Genomic DNA, 21,501 nt, shown 5'->3' on the forward strand with positions numbered 1-21,501 from the left:
GGGGGGGGGGGGTCAACATTTTTCACAAAGTAGCCTGGATTACTGAAAAGATTTTTTACATTGTTTTCCTTAAAAAAAAGAAAAGAAAAGAAAACCTTTTGGAAAAGCATTCTTTGGGCAGCACATTGCATGTCTCTGTGGGTAGTGACCTCACTGTTTCCTGTTACTGTGTAGCTGCCGGCAGGGCCCCCGCAGGCCAGCCTAACCTGTGCTCATCCGAGGATTCGGCTAGATCTTGGCTTGCCTCTGTGGCCCGGGTATATGCCCTCTGGAGTGAACCCTCCAAGGATACATCTGGAAAGAACACATCTTAAGATGAAAGAGAGTAGAAGAGCACAGGGTGGCCCAAAGCCAATGACCCACCTGGGGAGGGGAGGCCCTTTCTGATTCGGGACAGTGTCTGTCCCACCAACTGGTCCATGGTCCAGCCTGTGCAGACTCATACCTGTATCTTAGGAAGAGGATCTGGAAATTAAAAAGTGGCTAGGAATGAACAGACTTGCTGCTTCACTGAACTTCCCCCCCTGAAGTATTGACCCTGAGGGGGAAAGGGTGTGCGGTTGGTGGCTTGGCAGCCTGCCATGGAGGTTTCATGGTGACCTCAGTGGCTCTCTTGCAGCCCCATTGGCTTCAAAGACATTAGTGACCCCCCACTTGCACAGCTGAAATCAAGGCCTCACATCTCATACCTAGCGGTGGCCTGGGACATGGAAACAACCCCTAGGAGCTGAGCACAGAGTGATTTCTGCATCAAGCAGTCCAAAGGGCCTGATGACATGGGCAAGACAAAGAGCAGCCCGGAGATGATGAAGACCCAGTGAGGAGGCCTGGCAAGGGTTGGGGAGCCGAATCAAGGACGAGTTCTCCGAGTCAAAAAAACAGGCAATGAATCAACATTGACCAACTAAAACAGGTCCAATTTCTCAGCTATCAAATTGTCAAAGATAGTTTAAAATTATAATTCCAAGGGAGATCTAAAACTGGAGTCGATGGGGAACTTTATAATGGATGGAGCAGGCTGGCAACAGCTGAACCCTCTCATCTATCTTAATGTCACCAAAGAAGGGACAGCCAGACGTCCTGCGCCTCCCACAGTTCTGCAGTGAGAGTTTGCAGCACCACCTGTGAAGTATTATTATCCATAAATTGAACTTGAACCTAATCAAGCCTCTAGATCTACCCATTCACAGAAAATATGAGGTTTAGAATAAATTCAAATGATGCCCCAATGATTCAGCCAGCCAAATGGGGAAGTAAGACATTCTGTCGGGCAAATGACCCGGAAAATGATCACCTTGTTTCCAACAAATAACTGGCATGGAAAAACCAGAGGAGGAGGCGAAACTGTTAAGATTACAAGAGAATTAACAGACACATCAGCTGAAAGCAATAAATAGAGCAAATGAACCATAAAGGTCCATTCCAATTTCCTAAGACAATCAGGAAAGTTGAAGAGAGATTAGTTATTAGGTAACATGAACAAATTACTGGTAATCTTTTCAGTAAGATAATGGTATTGTGTGTACATTGAAGCTTTGATCACTTATTTGTTAGACGTAAATATTGGAGTATTTATGAGTGAAATGACATGATATCTGGGATTTATTTTAATTTCTCCAGAAAAAAATTTTTTTAGGAAGACAGATAAGCACAAAGAACAGAGTGTGGGTGATTGTTGAAATAGGAGATGGGAGCCGCACTGTATTCTTCTCTCTATTTTTTGTGTTTTTGAAATGTTTTCATATTAAAAAATAAAATAATATTCCCTGGATTAGCAAAGATATGGAGAATTTTTCATTTCAGATAGTGTATTCAATTGTATTGAAATTGCCTAGCAATTTCCTATGGTTCTATGCTCTATTTCTCGCCTCATTATATTCTTGCTTTCCTTAAATGTTGAGGCACAGTTACAGTAACTGTTCTAAAGTCCTTCTCTGCTCAGTCCATCATCTCTCCATCATCTGAAGCATTTCTGGTTCTGTCTCTATGACTGATTTAATCCTGACCACGTGTCACCTTTTCTCACACCTTTGTATGTCTAGTAAGTTTTGATTGGGTATTGGACATTGTGGATATTACATTATTGAGTGTCCAGATTTTGTTGTCTTCCTTTAAATAATATTCGAGGATTTTTTGTTTGTTTGCTTTTTGTCTTCTGGCAGACTTTTAAATTATTTTTGCATCAAATTGAGCTTTCTGAGTCTTGTTTTTAATTTTTTGTAACAGGTTTAGAGCCGTCTTTATGGCTGGTTTTGTCTGTGACTAAAGCATGACCATTCTGAATTCTTTTCTGAATGCCCTGTATCTTTAGCGAGGCCTCTCCACTGGACTAGTTGGAACTGTGTGAGCCCTGGAAATTGTTTGGCTTACAAGTCTCCAGAGTTGCTCTTTGTATAAAGGTTTTTTACGTGGCTCTACTGGAGACATAGCTGCAAGTTATCACTTTGTGGGTGATATTTCTAGGGAGGAGCAGATGGGAGTCTGAGGGCACAAATTAAGGATGGGGCCTGGGTGCGACTCTGTAGTTGTTCTTTCCCTAAAAGCCCTACTTCCAAATGGCAGGGGTTCTTCATGTACGTAGTATAGTGTTCACCCACAGATACAAGGACCCCGAAGACCTTTCAAAGAGCAATTTTTCTGTTTTTCTGTGTAGCTAACTCCACTCCGATGCTCTGCTCCACACGTCCTGAGCTCCCCGAGCTCCAGTCCCCGCCCCTTAACTCAGTGGGGTCTTTATGATTCACTTGGCTTTCTTCTCCTGGTGCGGAAATCTGGGGTCACGGTGGCGCTCACCTTATTTGTTTTTCTTCTCTGAAAATCCTGAGCTGACTTAGGTCCAATGTCAGAACACTGTTGTCTCCTACATTTTGCCCAGTTTTATAGTTGTTTAGTTTCTGCTAGGTGGGCAAGTTCCATATTGGTTACACTTCATGGCTAGAAGCAAGAGACCAACTTTGCCATTTCTTTCTTTTTTTTTTTTAAGATTTTATCTATTTATTTGACAGAGAGAGACAGCCAGCGAGAGAGGGAACACAAGCAGGGGGAGTGGGAGAGGAAGAAGCAGGCTCATAGCAGAGGAGCCTGATGTGGGGCTTGATCCCATAATGCCGGGATCACGCCCTGAGCCAAAGGCAGACGCTTAACGACTGCGCCACCCAGGCGCCCCTGCCATTTCTTTAACACACACACACACACACACACACACACACACACACACACAGAGACATCTAACCAGTCTACAAACTTCTTCAACTAAACGAAACAAGGCAGAGATGAGGTCTAGACAAAAATACGATTAGTGTTTTATGGCCAGGATACACTTATGAGAATAAGTGACCATGACTCATTATATTGTCTTATTCTTAAATTGCATTTGCTATCTTTGCAGGAAAAAGAAGGGAAAAAAAGGACAAATAGAAAAACGAAACAACCATAAACCAGAATAGAAAAGGGAACCAGTTCCTATGGGCCTCAAAGACTTTCAAAGGAAATCCGGTCTTTAGAGTAAATAATGAACAGGCCAACCTGCAAAACCCCGGAAGTCTCCTTCCTCCTCCGCAGGACACAGGCACCACCCACATATAAGACGGTCTGGATCCAACACGTTATAAACACGCACTGGTCTCAGTGGCACGCAGAAAGCTTTGGATTTCCAATAACGGTCCTTGAGTGGACAGATGTTGGTATAAACCACTTTCATTATGAGGGTGCGTTCAAAACAAATGAGCCTATTGAAGAAGAAGGACAGAGAGGAGGGGCAGTAGAACCCCACACATTTTCTCTTCAGAGCTGCCCACGCTGCTGTCTCAGGCCCTCAGGTCCGGGGCAGAGAAGGCTTCTCTGTGCTGATGGCGTAGTTGGCCTGGTCGAGGTCACATCTGACCCTGCTGGGTGAAAGGGGGTATCCTCCAACGCGGGCAGGCAGGATGCCAGCCAGCAACAGCCACTCACGTTCACGGATGTGGCTGCATCTCCAGGCTTCGGAGCTGACCTGATTCCCATGTGCACCACGGAGGATCATATTTCCCTTGATGTGAGGTTTAGGTTGACTTTGCAGAGGTGAGACCTTATTTTGTCTTTCTTCATTTAACTCTGGAAAGTGTATGGATAACTCGGGAAGCAAAAGCAGCAGTGGAAATTGTGTGTTGCAAAGCAAAAGGTGGTTCAGTGCAGGTAAAGGCCATAAGTTTTCCCGGAAGACTAAAAGGGACTTCTACGGAGCTCCTGTTTATTGATGGCAGCCCTTCATTTTGACAAAGTCGAGCTATAAAGCCACGGGTAATGACATTAGAACCAGACGCCTGCAGACAGTTTCCGGGAGCCTACCCTCCATTCAGATCTCTGGGTGTGAAATGGTTTTATAAAATGTGATAGCAGTTTTGTTCCTTTAAGCAATTCGAAGTACAATAGAGGATGCCGCTTAAAAGTGAACGAGTAGCAAGGAGGTGGGCTGAGTTCTTCAAATGAAGGAGATTCTCACCGTGTGTGTGGATAGAAACAAAGTAACCAGCAAATTAAACGCTGCACTCAGCTTCAGTCTGGGGCTCCGTAGGGTTGTCAGGCCAGACCCTGTGAGAATTCCAGTGACTGGGCAGTGGGATCCTCTCGTCCCCTCACTTTCCCTTCCTATCACAAGTGTTTGTTGTGCTGCCCAGTGCTGGCCACAAGGGGCGCAATGGGGAGCAGAGCCAGAAAAGGCACCTGCCCAGAGGCCTATAGGAGAGGCGGACCTCGCAAGTAGTTACTTTAAAGACATGTAAATTACAAAGCGGGGTAAGCTCTCTGGAGGAAAAGGTCATGGATCTATGAGTGGTTCACGAAAAAACCTGGCCAAGGCCAGGGATTGGAAGGGACCCCTAGGGAGGTGCTGGAGAAGAAGCCTCCCAGGGGAGGGCCAGGAGGGGAGCAAGGGAGAGAGCCATCTCCAAAGAGGGGAGCCCGTTTTTGTCTAGGAGGGGTCAGAGAACGGAGAGCAGGTCTCACACATGACATTACTGCTCCACTTGTCCTCAGAAGATCTCTGCTACAGTTTAGTCTCCTCCGGGTTGACCAGATGCCATTTTGATCCTCCCACATCTATCCAGAGAAGAGTTCTGGCTACCTCTTCTCAGAGTGAGGGGACCCCCATGCAGACCCCCCATAAATGTTTGAGGGTGGCCCAGCAAGAGCACTTACAGCTCCCTACATTTTTTTTTTTTTTTTGGCTATCTCTTTAATTTTTTATGCAGCCCCCACAGGGACATTTTAAAGATTCACAAGCTGTCACAGAATGTTTCAAAATATTCTAAAGAATCAGACTACATGAAATCTACCTCTTTAACATATCTTAGAGCTGTGATAAACAAAGAATATTTATGTTAGAGAAACACAGATTTAAATTTATTTTTGGAAACTAAAACTAAATGAAACTAAATGAAAGAACTGATATTTCCCCAAATGACAGCTTTTGAATCACCTTACCATTATTCCTTTGGGTGTGTAGAAAACATAAATCAAAGGTGCTTTGTATGATTTCAAAAATAGCATCGTGTGTGACCACGGAAGAGGAGCTCTATCTGAACTCATTCCCCAGTCATTTCTCCAGAAGACGGAGCGCGTACCATGAAACTGAGAATGTATTTTTTTCTTTTGGAAAATAAAATCTTACTCTTTTTCCTAAACTGTAGTTATCTCAGCAATTTTTCCCAAACAATTTTTCCTCCTGTATTAAATCTGGATCCAGACAAACCCTTCACGTGTAAGACAAATACTGCATTGTAACGGACAGGAGGGAAAATCTGAAGACTTTGCTTTCCAATCGCATCTCTTTAAAATACAAGGTTTTCAAATTAAAGCTTCAGAGCGACTGCAAAGAAAATGGAAGATTTCCAAGGCGGAGGAGGGCTTTAAGTCTATATTCATACTTCATTTTCTGGTGAGATGTTATTGGTCCTCAGGGGTTCTTGGCCTCCGGAGAAATGCCACATTGCAGACATTTCTTAGTAAAACATCTCCGAAAGGCAGCTCAGCTGAGAACTTCTCTGGCTGTTTGATGGTGCAGCTTGGACTGTAGGCGGCTGGGGTCGGGAGAGAGATCGGGGTGGGAGGTGTGATCCCAGGAGGCTGGCTGCTAGTCCGCAAGGAGATGCTTCTGCTTAAAACTCAAGACCATATCACAGTAATGATAAGTCAGTATCAGTTCATTAGACTCCAATCCTGTGTGAACGGAGATCTATTGCTTCTGTGGACAGTCACTGTCTGTACCTTTAAAGACCTGTTTGGTCATTTGGTTCAAGACAGCATCACGTCACTTCTGGCTCCCACTTTCTCCGAACAACCTCACTGAGCACAGGTTCCTTCCCTGCGGCAGCCCCAGCCCCAGGCCTCCTGCCCTCAGTTAGGAGGAGCTCTGGTATCTGGCAGTGTCTAGGAGAAGAGCTCAGATAAAAGGCATCCTTGCTTTCTCTCCCAGTGAAGAATGCGAGCAGAATCTGCAGACGGGCGGGGCTCCTAGAATGTCTGGTTGGTAACAGGTGCACTCAGTTTACTCCGAACTGGAGCTCTGGTTGTGACTTCAAGGGAACCAAACCCTCTTGGCTGTTTCATTGTGTGTTGGTTTTATTAAAATGCATTTGGCATTAAACTTAAAAACTTAACTCATTAAACTCATAAGCCTTTCACGTATACAGTCCTGTGTGTCAGTTTTGTCTCAATTAAAACTTAAAAAAAAAAAAAGCATTTTGCTTTCATCAGGAATCCTTTATGGTGTCCCCGCTGTGTGAGTCACTGTTACAGAAATTACATTGACTAGTTAAAAATCATGTGATTATATTCATCTTTGATTCCAATGGCACTAATAAATGCAGGTCTGTAGGTTAGAACCCCTGGTTGCATGTGAACAATGAGGCCATTAGGCCAGTTTTTAGGGCCAGTTGACCAACTAAGCCACACTTGCCGGCTCAAGGCAGAGCAATCGGTCCGTGCACGCACGCTCTGCGCACACGTGGGAGCTCCGCTTGGGGTCTCCCCTGGTGCCTGTGCTTCTCCCTGACAGGATTTCTGGTTGGTTTATGGTTACTGAAACCAACTAGCCACCCCCAGCCTCCCTCCTCCAGAGGCAGCCATGTAAGATGTTCCAGTTAATGAAACGAAGGGAATTCTACCGAGCGCTAGTGCTGGGAAAGTTCTCGTTTCCCTTGTACAAGAAGACAGGCTTAGCTGGATGACCCCATGCCCTTTGCCCTCTCGCCTTAGGGCTGCTAGCAAATGGACCTGGTGCCTAGAGATTTGAGAGCTGTCTTGACCAGGGGGCAGGGCCACATGAAGGATGGCTGTGCGGGGAGAGGAGGAGGCTGGCTCCCTGAGCAAGTGCACCAGCCCCCAAGCGCTCACCCACCCCGACCACTTGTCAGGTGAGGAAAATGAACCCCTTCCCCCACACAGTCGCTCGCAGGTTCTGTGGCACGCAGCCAAGTGCGGTCCCAGCAGATGGGCAGACGGATGCACATCGTATGTGGGGCATGCGGTGTGGGGCTGCTGAGAGCCTCTGGGTGGGCTGAGCCCTGGGCGCAGGCTAGCAGGCTGCACGGGTCCATGGGCAGAGTGCTGGCCTCTCCTCCCTTACCCCTCCTTAGCTTCACGCTGCTGGACCCCTCTGGGATACTCACTAAAGCTCTGAATATTATATAGTCTTTTACACGGACGTCATCTTCTTCCACGGCTTCTAGACTAGTGTTTGTTACACTTTTGTGGATTACCAGCCTGTAGGACCATCTACTAAAAACTCCAGATATCGGGGCGCCTGGGTGGCTCACTTGTTAAGCATCTGCCTTCGGCTCAGGGCGTGATCCCGGCGTTCTGGGATCAAACCCCACATCGGGCTCCGCTGGGAGCCTGCTTCTTCCTCTCCCACTCCCCTTGCCTGTGTTCCCTCTCTCGCTGGCTGTCTCTATCTCTGTCAGATAAATAAATAAAATCTTTAAAAAAAAAACCCTCCAGATACCCTCCTCAGAGAAGCACAGAGCAGAAGGAACACTACCGGAGGGTCTCCTGGACGCCCCCGGAAATGCACCCGGGTACCCTGCCTGAAAACATCCAGTTCTAGGCTATAAATCAGTTTTGATTATCTGCCTATCTATACCCACTTTACTGATTAACAATATGCAAATTAGGTACTTGTTTGATTTTTTAATTTTGCAAATTGAGGTATTCATTCTCTCCCCGGAGCCAATTCTAAATTACTCTCATTTCATACATTATTATCTGTAGCAAAAAATATATGGAATTGTGAAAATATCAGCAGTACAGAGCAAGAAATCAAAAGGCACAAAAAGATGCAACAGAAAGTTCTCTCCCCAAAATGCAGATCTCCAGGCCCCAGTGACCCCCACCCCCACCCCCACCCCATCCCCCCACTAGCCATAATTCTGGGCATCACTCTAGGAGTGCTTTGTGGTCCTATTTTTTACTTTTAACATAAACGAGAGATTTTTGTTTCACTTACTGTATCTTGGAGACCCTCTCACACCAATAGTTCTAGTGCCTTTTTATGGTTGGACAGAACTCCCTGTATAAATGTACCACAATTCATCTCACTGTCCCATTACTGATGGACGCTCATATTCAGCAAATTTTTAAAGTCACTCTTCCTTCAGCAGGCCTCCGTGCTGTCTTCATGCCAGCCCCTGATGTATGCGGGTAGAATGCAAACCAATTACATCTGCTTGACCCAAGGAGATTAAAAACGAAGAGCCTGTTGCAAACGCTCTCTACCTTTTATCGTCTCCACATAAAACATTCTGAAGTCAGAAATACAATTATTGCTATTTACCACTTTCGATGATGCAAGTGACAGTTGCGGTCTCCTGCTAGGGTTTTTGGCTCACAGGAAAACATCACCTGGGTGTGGCAGGAACGGAGGACAGTAAGGACCTTGGAGCCAAGCTTCCAGGGCTTTGGATCTCAGCTCCACACTTCACAGCTGTGTGACCTTGGGGAAGCTACTTAACCTCTCTGCGCCTTACTTTCTCATCTGCCTAGTAATTGTACCTATCTCACAGGAGTGTTGTGAGGATCAAATGAGTTAAAATCTCTAAAGTTCTTAGGACTATGACAGGCACAAAGGAAGGGCTAAGTGTCAGCTGTCATTAGTCTTGGTGGCCTTGGTGTAAAGCCAAAGGGCCAGTTACTTCCATAGAGCTGATGTGACGCCAGGTAAGCAATGCCAGGAGGCCTGCCTCAGAATCCTTCTGGCCGTCTGTGCGGATACAATGGACACGCTCACACGGTCAGGGACAGGTGCACACATGTGAGAACCCCCTGCACCTCCCAGCTACAACTGAGCCCGCACTGGCCAGCAGGAGGCACTTCTCCAGAGTCCTTGCCTAAGGACCAGCGTTAACCAAATGAGAGGACTTGCCTCTGCCCACACGGGGCCTGCCACGGAGGTAGGAGGCAGCTGGGAATCCCCACACCCGGCCGTGAACATTAGCCCCTGAATACGGAACACTGGGTGAGTCCCAAACCTTAGGCAGGGCCGCGGAACACAGTCTCCAGCAGGGATAGAAGTCCCGTCTGCCAAACAGGAAGCCCCAGGAGGCACAGGGCAGCGAGGGCGTGCCCGCTAGCACCTGCCGGCGGCCCCTTTATGCCTCTCGGCCGGGACAGTCCAACAGGTACCTAGGACATGGTTCATATCAGAGAAACCTCCCTGAAAACAACGGCCTGGATTTTAATTAAAGTTCGGCAGGAGGCAGATGAAAGTGGGGCAGTGTGTGGAGTCCAGCTGGCTCAGGAGTCTGGAGCTGTGGCTCCAGAAATGACGTGGACATGACAACACCGAGTCCACGTCCATCCGCTCCTATCCAGAGACGGAAACCACGTCCATTTCTGTTCTGCCTAGTGTTTTACCATACAACTAAAAATTGAGCCTGCCCTCACACTTCAGCACCTTAGACTCAGACAGAAAGCTTGGTAAAATGCTGATTCCTGGGCCCCCACAAACATCTGCTTCTAAAAGTCCGGGAAGGCCTTGGAATCTGCATTTTTAAATATGCTTCTTCCTGGCGAGTCTCCTTCAGGTGGTCCGCGGACTTCACTTAAAAAAAAAAAATCAGGTGAGTGGTCACGGCAGTTACGGTTTAAAAAATGACCTTATATAGCTGAACTCTTTCTCAAGATCGCTAGGCTGGTACCGCTTCCCTTCCTCCCAGAGCTCGGTGTGGAAGAAGACATACAGGAACCCAAACCACTAATGATACTTTAACCAGATCTCTGTTGTAATCTGAAGGACTTGCAAAACACCCAAACAGGAGTGAGTATTAAAAACGTTTGAATAGCACAAAGTAAAGTTTTATGTTTTGAAGACATTTCGAAAATGATGGTAATCGTTATTTTTGGAGGGCGGTGGGAGTACGGAGCAAAGGTCTTTCATTCGGGAAGAAGTGCTGCCTGACCATATCAAAGATATCCAATAACATTTTAAGCATAATTTTGGGATATATTACATGTCACAAAGAGAAAACAGAGTTGCTTTTACTTGGGTATGAATTTCTGAATGCAAAGCAGGTTTATTTTTGTTTTGAGAGCTCCGGATATCCTGTGCACGGCATCCTGACACCGGCCATTGGTACCTCTCTCTGTATTTTGCACAAACCTAATATTTGAAACATGAGAGCTATCTCCCAGGGCCTGGGAAAAAGACATAAATCTCCAAGGTCTGTATAAATTATTTCTAACTAGGTCAAGTGCCCGCATCCCTCACCCATATCCATTACCTTTTCTGTCTTTAATTTCTCGACTCATCTCTCACATGGAAAATGTGATAATGAGGTATATATAAAGGTGTTTTGCAAAATGACTTGGAGAACTGGAATCTGATTTTCCAAAGAGATTTTTTTTTTAACACATCAGTGTATCCGTATGAACTGACTAGCTGCACGAACAACAGACCCGCGCCCGGCACGTCCGTCCGCACACAGGATGGCATTTGTGTATTTCAGTGTCAAGGCACAAAGCTGACTCGTCAGCCTGGATCCTACTGTGAAGTCTTCATTCCGTAGACGTTGATTCTAACCAGGCTCAGCATCAAAAATGCAAGTGAGTCACCTCTCCAGACCTCTCTCTTCTGGAGGAGGAGGACGGCCCTGGGAGAGCCGGGGTTGCCAGGCACCCGCCGCCTGCCCCCTGCTTGCTCAGGTGTCCAGGCAGCCTGACGAGACCTGCTCCCCGGGGGCTACAGATGTTCAGCAAGTGTCTCCACGTCTGCTATTCTCACCTACGTGCGATCATCTGCACCTCGGGTGTGCAGTGACTTTGCATTTGGAATGTGGGAAAAAACGCGATGTGCGAACAATAAAGCAAACCCTCGATATTCCAAGTGCGAGCTTCGGCTGAGCTGAACACACGTGATGCTAGAGTGGGAAGACTGGTGAACTAAAACGAGGAGAGATAAAAATTTCTAGAAAAATATCCAGAAGAGGCTCCCTGTAAAACTTGTATTTGTTTGATAAGAAGAAATCCTTACAGGGGCGCCTGGGTGGCACAGCAGTTAAGCGTCTGCCTTCGGCTCAGGGTGTGAGCCTGGCGTCATGGGATCGAGCCCCACATCAGGCTCCTCTGCTAGGAGCCTGCTTCTTCCTCTCCCACTCCCCCTGCTTGTGTTCCCTCTCTCGCTGCTGTCTCTATCTTTGTCAAATAAATAAATAAAACCTTTAAAAAAAAAAAAAGAAGAAATCCTTACAATTACACGCAAAGCTAGTCAGGCACTAGTGGGTAGCCTCCGCTCCCCTGGATGGTCTGCAGCGGCCCCTGGGGAGTTGTTCATTCAGCCAGCCGCGCACCGAGAATTTACTGAGTGTGAGCTGGGCACCGTGGCATTGTCCTTGTTCAGTTTATGGTCTGTGGGGCACAACGTGCAAATGCCTGGAAAGATTCGGATTATACTTGTAGTAAGGGCAGAGGGCTGCAGGGAAAAGAAGCAGGAATTTTCTTGGTGCATCCAAGAAGACTTCCCAGGGGAGTCTGATGATCAGAGCAGAACCCTGAAGGAATAAAACTCGTCAGAAGCCCAGGTGCTTGTGTGCAAGAAACAGAAATTGGCCCTGGCAGATGCTTCCGGAAAGGGGACTATTGAAAGATAATTGGGTCATTCACCAGAGGGCTGGGAGAGGAGCCACACTCCACACTGACGTCCAGAACCGGCCTGATGAGGAAGGTGCCCCTACATTGGGCACGCCAACCACGGGAATGCCACCTATGTCACAGTGGGGCAAGGACCCGGGACCACTGCTGCCCTGAACGTTCTGCCACACCCCTCGCCTCCTACTGCAAGTTGCTGGTCTCTGAGTCAGAGATCCACTAGTCACGTGCTGCATTTAGCTGCAAGAGAAGCTGCGAGTTTGTTTTCTGGGTTCCAAATACAGCCAAAGCGTTCTCAAGATGCGAGCACCTAGGAAACGTGATAAAGCCATTATTACCACAGTGCGACGGTGGTCTGGGAGAAACAGCCACAAGGGCAACGGGCCACGGAAATGGACGGTCTCATGCTGCTTCTCCCTTATTTGTCCAAAACTTCAAGTCTTAAAAAATGCATGCATGCCTGTCATCGGCCAACATTTCACTTTGCCAAGAAAGGCATTAGAACCACAACTCCTACAATTCACTACCATAATCAGTTACCAAAGTAAAGGACATTTTGACACCAAAAAGGAATGGAGGGCCTAATCTCAGGACCAGGAGCGATGATTTGATTTGCATAAATTTGGCTGAATGGAATCCTCAGTCCACTGTGCTTATTTCTCTTTGTGTGGACAGGTGGAAACCTCATAAGGGCCAACGATGATCCATGGGCAGGCCTGGGGGAGCCCTCCCTCACCCCCCATTCATCTGCTTTAAACACGGGGGCTGCTGAAGGTGGGCGTTAAGCAGGAAGGAACATGGGTTTCTATTTTAGAAGGACTGTCCTGGTGGCCACGTGGAGGATGGTCTGAGGGGACCAGCATGGGGTTGTGGGTCCATGGGAGACACGGCGGTTGCCAGATTAAAGGAGAAACGCCCTAACAGAAATGGAAGGGGTCGAATCAGAGCCTTCATTAATGATCAATATAACGGGAGTGGGTGTGTGGGGGAGAGGGGAAAGCACTGTGGCCTCTCAAATCCTTTCCTGGTCTCCTCTGACAATAACGCTTCCATCTCCCTTCAATTTCCAAGGTCTGCATCTTCCTTCCTGGAATCCAGATCCGGGAGGGCCAGGAGCTGGCTCTTCTCTCCCTCGACGCTCTGTGTGCCCAAGACGGGCTTCCAGGAGACACACCGGGAGAGCAGCCCTCCCCTCCGCCCTCCCGCCCAGCCGCCCACATCTCACGAGGCTTCTGCCGCATGCACGCTCCGATCTGGCGGTCTCTTGCAGACCCCTGGAGTGAAGAGTACAAAGAGAGTTGTGCTGCATACCTAGGACGTGAGTATACAGATACTCTTCTAAAAAGGGAACCAACTGAATTGGGAAATTAAGAAAAATGACTTCAGATATTCAAAAAGTCACAGACACGACCAGTTCATGTCTTCAATTCCCTTCTCCCTCGTTAGGCAGAGTGTCAGCTCAGAGAAGCAAGGCTTTAAAAATACTCTTCTGGCTGAGCTGGAGCAGAAAACATCATGCAAGCCATTCGAAGCAACTGGCAGAGCAAATCTGATTTCAGGTTCCTTAGGATGAGCTCCTATTTCTTAAATAAGGAAAAAAATTACATCTTCATTTTCATTAACCTCTCACTGAACATTAGCATCTCCTCCGGGCATGCGTGGAGGCAAGGGACCTCTGAGAGAGATTCCCGCGATTTTGTCAACGATTTCTCCATGTCAGATGCCCGCAATGCTCATTACGATTCCGAGTGTGGGGTGGATGACACCCGCTACCAGGTTGTTATTTAGCGCATAAAATAGCACGTGTGTCCCCACGACAATTAAAAAGACCTTCTGCTAACTGTATGTAGACATAACTGCATTCATTTGTGAGCCCAGGTTTCTTTATGAGTTTACCCAACGGCGAGAACTCTATAGCTTTATCCAGCTGTCAGAGGGGCCCACGACCCAGGAGGGGTTAAAGCTGCATCGTACCTGCCGCGATCTGCTCCCTGGTTTCCATAAACGGATGCTCGGCTTGTGGGCAACCGGGGCTCTTTCTTCACTTAAAAAAATTGTGGCAAAAGACAAATAACACCAGCCTTCTGTCTTAACCATTTTTAAATGGTTCAATACAGTTCAGTAGTGAGGCCCATTTATATTAGAGTGCAACCCACCGGGATGAGCTCTTTGATGAAAATGACTGGGTCTTAAAACTAGAAGACGTTTGTTTCTATGTCAAGTACACCTCAATAAAGCCGAAATTTTTTTTAAAAAAGGAATATTTGGGCTAAGTGCAATTATTTTAAATACCTGAGGTTTTAGGGAAATGGACACAAAATAGTAAGGTTTAACTACTGGGCACACACGTTCCAGCAGAGGTTTGTGAGAGGTGGAGGGACAACCCGGCTTGCTGGCCCCCGGCCCCCTTCCCGGAGCTCAGCCGTCAGAAGCACTCCCCACTCCTGGGCACCTGCTTCTCAGGCTACGGCCTGCGTGCTGACGGATTTCTCTCTGTTTCTGATGTGGCAGCAGGGCTCAGCTGGGGCTAGACAAGAGGGCAGGAAGGCACAGCTGGGGGGGGACAGAGCTCGCACTGGCCACTGCACCCCACCCCCAACCCCAGCTGCTTTCCTCCTCTCTGAAACCAAGGTCATCACGAAGATTTAATGGGGCAAACCTTTCATAGACCACAGGTTTGAAGCCAAGCCTGGGCACTTGGCGGCACTCTCTTTTCTCCCAAATTCAGGTTACTGTTTCAGATGATGCCATATTCCATCTATTTTACATAAAACTGAATTTTACTACAGCATAAATCACGGACCAAACTGACAGTGTTTCCCTCGTGCCTAGAAATGCTATTAGGGAAATTAATTGCGTTTGGTGTACACGAGTTCCATCCCTGCCATGTTCTCCCCTTGGAACACTTCGAAAACTAAGCTGGGTCCGATGCCCTCATCGCTGGCCAAATAGGTTTTACATTCGTGGTAAATACGAAGCCCGTTCTAGCCCCTCCAACAGCCAAGCTATCCGCATTCAGCGATCCATTTCTTTTTTTTTTTTTTTAAGATTTTATTTATTTATTCGACAGAGATAAGAGACAGCCAGTGAGAGAGGGAACACAAGCAGGGGGAGTGGGAGAGGAAGAACCAGGCTCATAGCGGAGGAGCCTGATGTGGGGCTCGACCCCATAACGCCGGGATCACGCCCTGAGCCGAAGGCAGACGCTTAATCGCTGTGCCACCCAGGCGCCCCTCAGCGATCCATTTCTATCAGTCACGGTCAATTCCCTGCCACAGGACATTTGTGGCACCAGGCTCCGGGGATTCAGCGACGAGCTGGGACACTTGACGAGCTCAAGGAGCCCAGTGTGGCTGATGGAGGAGGAGGTGTGCAGCGTGGGGGACAGTTCAAAGGCAGGGAGGAGGGGCGCCTGGGTGGCACAGCGGTGAAGCGTCTGCCTTCGGCTCAGGGCATGATCCCGGCGTTGTGGGATCGAGCCCCACATCAGGCTCCTCCACTATGAGCCTGCTTCTTCCTCTCCCACTCCCCCTGCTTGTGTTCCCTCTCTCGCTGGCTGTCTCTATCTCTGTCAAATAAATAAATAAATAAATAAAGTCTTTAAAAAAAAAAAAAGGCAGGGAGGAATAAGTGTGGGGAATGGTCCAGGGAGCTCTGCAGCTGATGGTGCCTGGGAGACGCAGCCCAGGGCGAGCGTGAGCCCGGAGCAGACCATACAGGGGGAAGCAGGAGGGGAGCGTGTCTAGGTGGCCCAGGTGGGGGGAGGGTGTGGAGCAGTGAGCAGTAAGGAGAACAAAGGGAGAGAAGGCAAAGCTTGTAGTCCCATCGAGGCGGTAGGAATGCTTAGGAGTCAACAGGGTGCTGATCTGGTGACCACTCGTTGGGAGGGTCCCAGGACCAAGCCTGGGCTTGGCTCCTGCACCAGGTGACACAGGGGGTCGGGGCTTGGTGATCACAAGCGATTTGGCACATGTCCCATGTGACATGACTGTATGATGGTCAAATGAGAACCAGGGCAGGAATTTATTATGCACAAAATTGTCTTCTTGGGAAGCTGGTTTTTTTTCCTTCCCAATCAAATCCTTTTCCTGAATATTTGGTCCTCAAAAAACACCTGCAAACACCATAACTTTATATGCAAATTACTATTACTTCGAATATCAGAATTAACATCAATAAAGAACTGGAGATTTTTTCCCTATTTTTTAAATTTTAAGTAGGCTCCATGCTCAGCATGGAGCCCAACGCTGGGCCTGAACTCATGACCATGAGATCAAGACCTGAGCTAAAATCAAGACCTCAGACACTTAACTGACTGAGTCACCCAGGCACCCTAAGAACTGGAGATTTTAACCGAGCTTCTTAGACCGGCCTACAGAATATTCAGTAAATATATAAAAGTCATCTGCTAAATCAACGGTCACACTGTCATGTAGGGGTGGCTCTTAGGGGAGGAGCCATTATTCACAGATACTTTCACTAGGTTTTATTTTATTTAAAGTTTGGTTGGGTACAGAAACACACACACACACACACACACACACACACACGCACACACACTAAATAGGTTAAAATATCCAAACAAACTTTACTGCAACTTTTGTAGAATTTAATTTGTGCTACAAGACACGTTGCATAGGAAACTATTTAAAGCCCCTGAGGAAAAATATCCACGGTTTAAGGTGCAACTGGTTTTGCTGCTTCTTTGCGGAGAAGGCGAGAGATGATCTCTGGAAAGAATGAGGTGGGAATGAGAAGCGGAATTTAAGGTTATTTGGTGTGATGATTGGGGAATTGCGTGTCCTGGTTCTTGCAGCATAAAAAACATAGCGTTTTTCTGTGTGGTGTTTTTTTCCCCTAGCCAATTGGTCTTCAGGATCTGAATCAATAGATACATAAGAATGTTCCAGCCCAACAGGGATCACCCCCTGATTACACTAAGTAATTGACATAACATGTTTCAAGACGTCAGAATTAGAGAACGCGGTCCAGGAATCCCAAGTGGCCCAACATCACTTCATACAAGCATACCGCGTGTCCTGGCACACTGCCGGGAATCAACTCTCCTGATTTGCCAGATAATTCCGTCCTGCCCCTCCCTCCCTCCCTCCCGAGCTGCCACCACCACAGTGCGATCATGGAGCCCAACACCGAGCGCCCACACAGCCATGCCGATCTACATCTGTAAAGGTCATCAGGGCAACAACATTCTGCCAAGTCCCTGACTTTAGGTGGGAAACATTTTCATGTTTAGAAAACGTTCATCCTGCTCAGATAATCTTTCTGCGGTACACAAAAAAGATGGTGTCCCCTATGTTATTATTTCCTAGGCCACAGGGGTGTAGCAGGAAGGGAGAGGGGTTGATTTCATATGGAATGAAGAGGAGGTGGCCAGTGGCAGCAGGCCCCTTTGCACACACGTTAGCACAGGGCACCCCTCAGGGTGAGACCTCCCTCATGCGCATGGAGGAGAGGCCTTGAGCCCTACAGGGAGCCCTCCCCTGCTCCCAGGGACAAACAGGACAACAGTGGCTGAAGGCTGCAGGGACCACCACACGGCAAATGGCACTGTTCTCTTGAATGACCAACTGCACACAGGTGGGGGCCGTGAAGAACGCCAGCTCCCGGCTGCCCTTCCATCTCAAGGGCACCTGCTTGCTCATGTAGGACTTGACTCTGCCCACCAAAGCCTGAAGAAGGTTCGCATATGCCATCGCTGGTCATTTACCGTAACGCGAGGCAAAGGGACAGAAGAGAAGGCAGGTGAGAGGGGACAGCACGACCTAGGACACTCTCAGAAACGATGGGCAAGAGCTGGACTCATCTACCGAAAAACCACATTCCTATTTGATTTACCCTTTTTACAAGGACAGAGCAACAGAGGTCCAACACCTGAACAAGTGTCTCTCCGCACGCTGAGTGTTGAAATGCAAAGTGTGGCTGGGAATCACAAATGCCCCCAGTGACCTTAAATACATACATACATCTGTAACATAACTTAAAAAGGTCTTTACAGAACATAAAAGCCTCAACAGCATCCTCCCCTATTAAGGTGTTTTTTTTGTTTTTTAACCTTTATGGTCCATTAAAAAAATCAGATACAACCTTTCTCATATGCCTCCCCCCATACTTTAAAAAAAGTGATTTTAAATTTAAATTTATACCTAACAAATAGAAAGCTATTTGATTGGCAATGACCTGCAGTAGAAATTCCCTTCAGTTCCCCCCCCCCCCGCCCACGACGGAGGAGGGCGCTGGAGCGTGCCTGTGCTTGGTCTTTGGGTGTGGGTCCGGCCCGAGAGCGACCCTGCGGGTCTGAGCAGCCGGCCCTTCCTCCCTCCCCTGCTCCACGTGATGGCACAGGCATCCAGGACAGACGGAGGGCGCGGGGCCCAGAGCAGCAGTGGGCGCGAGGGAACCCTCTCAAATCACGAAGTCGTCGTGGTCGGCAGGACTGAAGGCAGCTGCTCTCAGAATGTCCAGGGAGTTCACCAGGATCAGAGTCCCCGTGAGGTGTTTCCAGCGCTTGGTGATGGGGTTTTTCATCTTGTCCAGGCCTATGTGCAGCTCCTGGATGACATCCCGGTAGCTGTCCCCGACCTGGTGGCTCCAGGTTAATAAAAAGTCATAGGCGGGTTTCCACATGGCCTGGATGGTAGAGTCGTCCAAAATAAAAGGAGGGAGGGGGGAGAGAAGATTAGGGGACAGTAAGAGAACTGATTCTATTATTCGAGCCTATTAACTCCAGTTCCTTTGCTCATTGTTTATGTTTCTCACTGGAGAGCGGGACAAATGCAGAGAAGCAGGTGGCACGGACCCTGTCCAGAGCCCGCATGTTCCTGAGGGAAGATGGGGTTTGGGGCAAGAGCAGGTAGAGCTGAGGGTGACTGAGCGAACAGGAAGGACTTTTTTTTTTTTTTTTTAAGATTTTATTTATTTATTTGACAGAGATAGAGACAGCCAGCGAGAAAGGGAACACAAGCAGGGGGAGTGGGAGAGGAAGAAGCAGGCTCCTAGCGGAAGAGCCTGATGTGGGGCTCGATCCCACAACGCCGGGATCACGCCCTGAGCCGAAGGCAGACGCCTAACCGCTGTGCCACCCAGGCGCCCCAGGAAGGACTTCTCTCCTTACAATCTCTGCAGCACTTTCTAGGTGGGCCATTTCTTTAGAAATTCACGGCATTAACAAAGGACACCCTTATTCTGGGATTTCCTCCTTCCTAGGTCTCCCAGGCCCAAACCAGCTTTCTGGAAGCTTAAATCAACCTCCGCCACCAAGAGAGACTATCAAGAACCCCCGAGCAGGAACCCAACTGTCTCTGGGCAAAGTTCCACAACACACCAGGTACTCAGCCAACAGAGCCCGGGTCAGAGACCGAGCAGAAGAGCCCACAAAGGGCTCCGTTCATGCGCTGCTCCGTCTGACAGGAAGGTCACTGAAGATCGGGACGCGCAGCCAACAGTCCCGAGAAGGACACTCACCCCACTCACGGAGAGCCTATGCTTTCTCACGGTAACTCACCCACCCCCATCCACACGCTGTCGGGTCGACAGAGCGGTGATGACTCTCACAGCCCGGGCTCACCTCGCTGTCCACGACCCCGTTCCTGTCCCGGTGCGGAGACTCGTACGCGTCCATCTGCTGCCTGGACACCTTGGCGAGCTTCTCGGCCAGCTCCCTCCAGCGCTGCGCCACCTCGACCGCTGTGGTCAGGAGCACGAAGTCCTGGATGAGTCTGACCACCAGGCCCTGGCAGTCCATTTTCAGTAAGGCCTGAGGAGTAAGGAGCAGAGCACGAGGCAGGTCAGAGGGCAGGCTCTGGTTTCCTGGGGCGTTCCACATGGAGACAACACGTTCTTGACCCCGAAAGTTCTAAGGCCTAGAAAGTGCCCCCTGAACTCCAGCATGGCTGACACCCACAGGACGGAAGGAAAGCAATGAATTTTGCAGGGTGGACTGGGTTTGCCAGCACTCTCTCCCCAAAGTCATGTCCACCTGGACACTCAGAATGGCTGTATTCGCAAACAGGGTCTTTGCAGATGTCATTAGTTAAAACCAGGTCATGGCAGCCCCTTGTCCAATGACTGGCTATCTTTACAAGGAGAGAGACAGAGATAGAGGAAAGAAGTCTGTGTAAGGACAGAGGCAGAGACAGGGGTGAGGCAGCCACAAGGCAAGGAGCGCCAAGGACGGTGGGAGCAAGCGGGAGCCAGAAGCGAGGCCTGGACCAGACTGTCCCCCCGAGCTACCGGAGGAAGCAGGCCTGCGGGGAGAGAACACGCGTCTGCCATTCTGGGCCACCCCGTCGGTGGCACGCTGCCTTGGCAGCCCCGGGATGCTGACCCACGGGGTGAGGGCGGATGTTGGCTGCTGGCCCTGGTCCTGCTCCCTCGGAGCAGCTGGACACAGTGATGATGTTTCACCGAGATGGACCGGAGGCCTGGGGCTCCGAGGACAGGACGTAGAGCTCCAGGGGCAGACGGGCTCCGATGGGGGCTGAGGCGCACACCGACATCTGGGCTGTCAGGTTTGGAGGGCGAAGTGAAGACCCCGTGTGGAGGATAAGGAGAATGGAGAGGCCCAAGGCTGAGCCTGAGGGAGAACCATCAGAAAGACACTTTCTGGAATCAATAGGATTGCTCCCTTGCCAAAGCTGAAAGAACTTTCTAGTGTGTCTTCAGAACAGGAGTCACCAACGGTGGAGAGACTTTGGGAGGGAAACGAATGCTTGCCACCCTAGGAAGGAAGGAAGGAGGCAAGGGGACCGAGCCCGGCCCAAAACCCTGCCTGGCCCCGAGCCAGCAGGTGACAACCTTGGGACTCGCTTCCCCCTCTAGGAAAGGGGCCGGATCAGGCAGGCTTCCAACACAGAGCTCAACAGTCCAGTGTGTTCTGTGAGACCCCGGGCGGGGGTCTTAAAGAAACGTAATCACATCAGCGAGCACAAACCAGCAGGCCCCCGGGTCTGCCCACCGTGGGATGCAAAAGGCTTGCCACCCAGCTTTCGTGACGGCTGCTGGGTGCACGTGGGCCTGGCACTATCCACGGAGGCTCTGCCGCCCAGCAGTCTCAGATTCCACCCCAACAGTGGGAAAAGTGGGGCTCCGAGGCCCCATGGACACGGTTTCTCGGTCCTCGGCCAGGTGAGCATTAAGACCGGAGAGGCTAGAAGCAGGAAAAGTCATCTGGTGTTCTTTCTGTCCTTCTAGGCTCTATTGTCTATTGTCACCCCAAGACTCCAAGAGCATATGCTAAAAACAACCACCCCACCAGCCCCATCCCGACTGAGCGGAACACGCAGCTCCTGTGAGAACTCTGTCCATTGTCCTGACGACGGCAGGTGGCCTTGGCCGCGTGCAGCTACGGTCTGCTGGGTCGCTCAC

General features: G+C 49.1%; 1 protein-coding gene across 1 annotated transcript in view; it reads right to left on the reverse strand.

The window, feature by feature from the left end:
* Positions 1-16,712: 16,712 nt before the first annotated feature.
* SH3BP4 (SH3 domain binding protein 4) overlaps positions 16,713-21,501 on the reverse strand; it is an 81,826-nt gene continuing 77,037 nt past the window's right edge. Inside the window, exons 5-6 of the mRNA XM_040638733.1 lie at positions 19,703-19,891; positions 16,713-18,765 (exon numbers count right to left, since the gene is read on the reverse strand). Coding sequence (XP_040494667.1) covers positions 18,541-18,765; positions 19,703-19,891 — 414 coding nt within the window. The 3' untranslated portion in view covers positions 16,713-18,540. The remainder of the gene's footprint in view (positions 18,766-19,702; positions 19,892-21,501) is intronic.

This window comes from Ursus maritimus, unplaced genomic scaffold (assembly GCF_017311325.1).
Source record: "Ursus maritimus isolate PB19 unplaced genomic scaffold, ASM1731132v1 scaffold_1, whole genome shotgun sequence".
Lineage (NCBI taxonomy): Eukaryota > Metazoa > Chordata > Mammalia > Carnivora > Ursidae > Ursus > Ursus maritimus.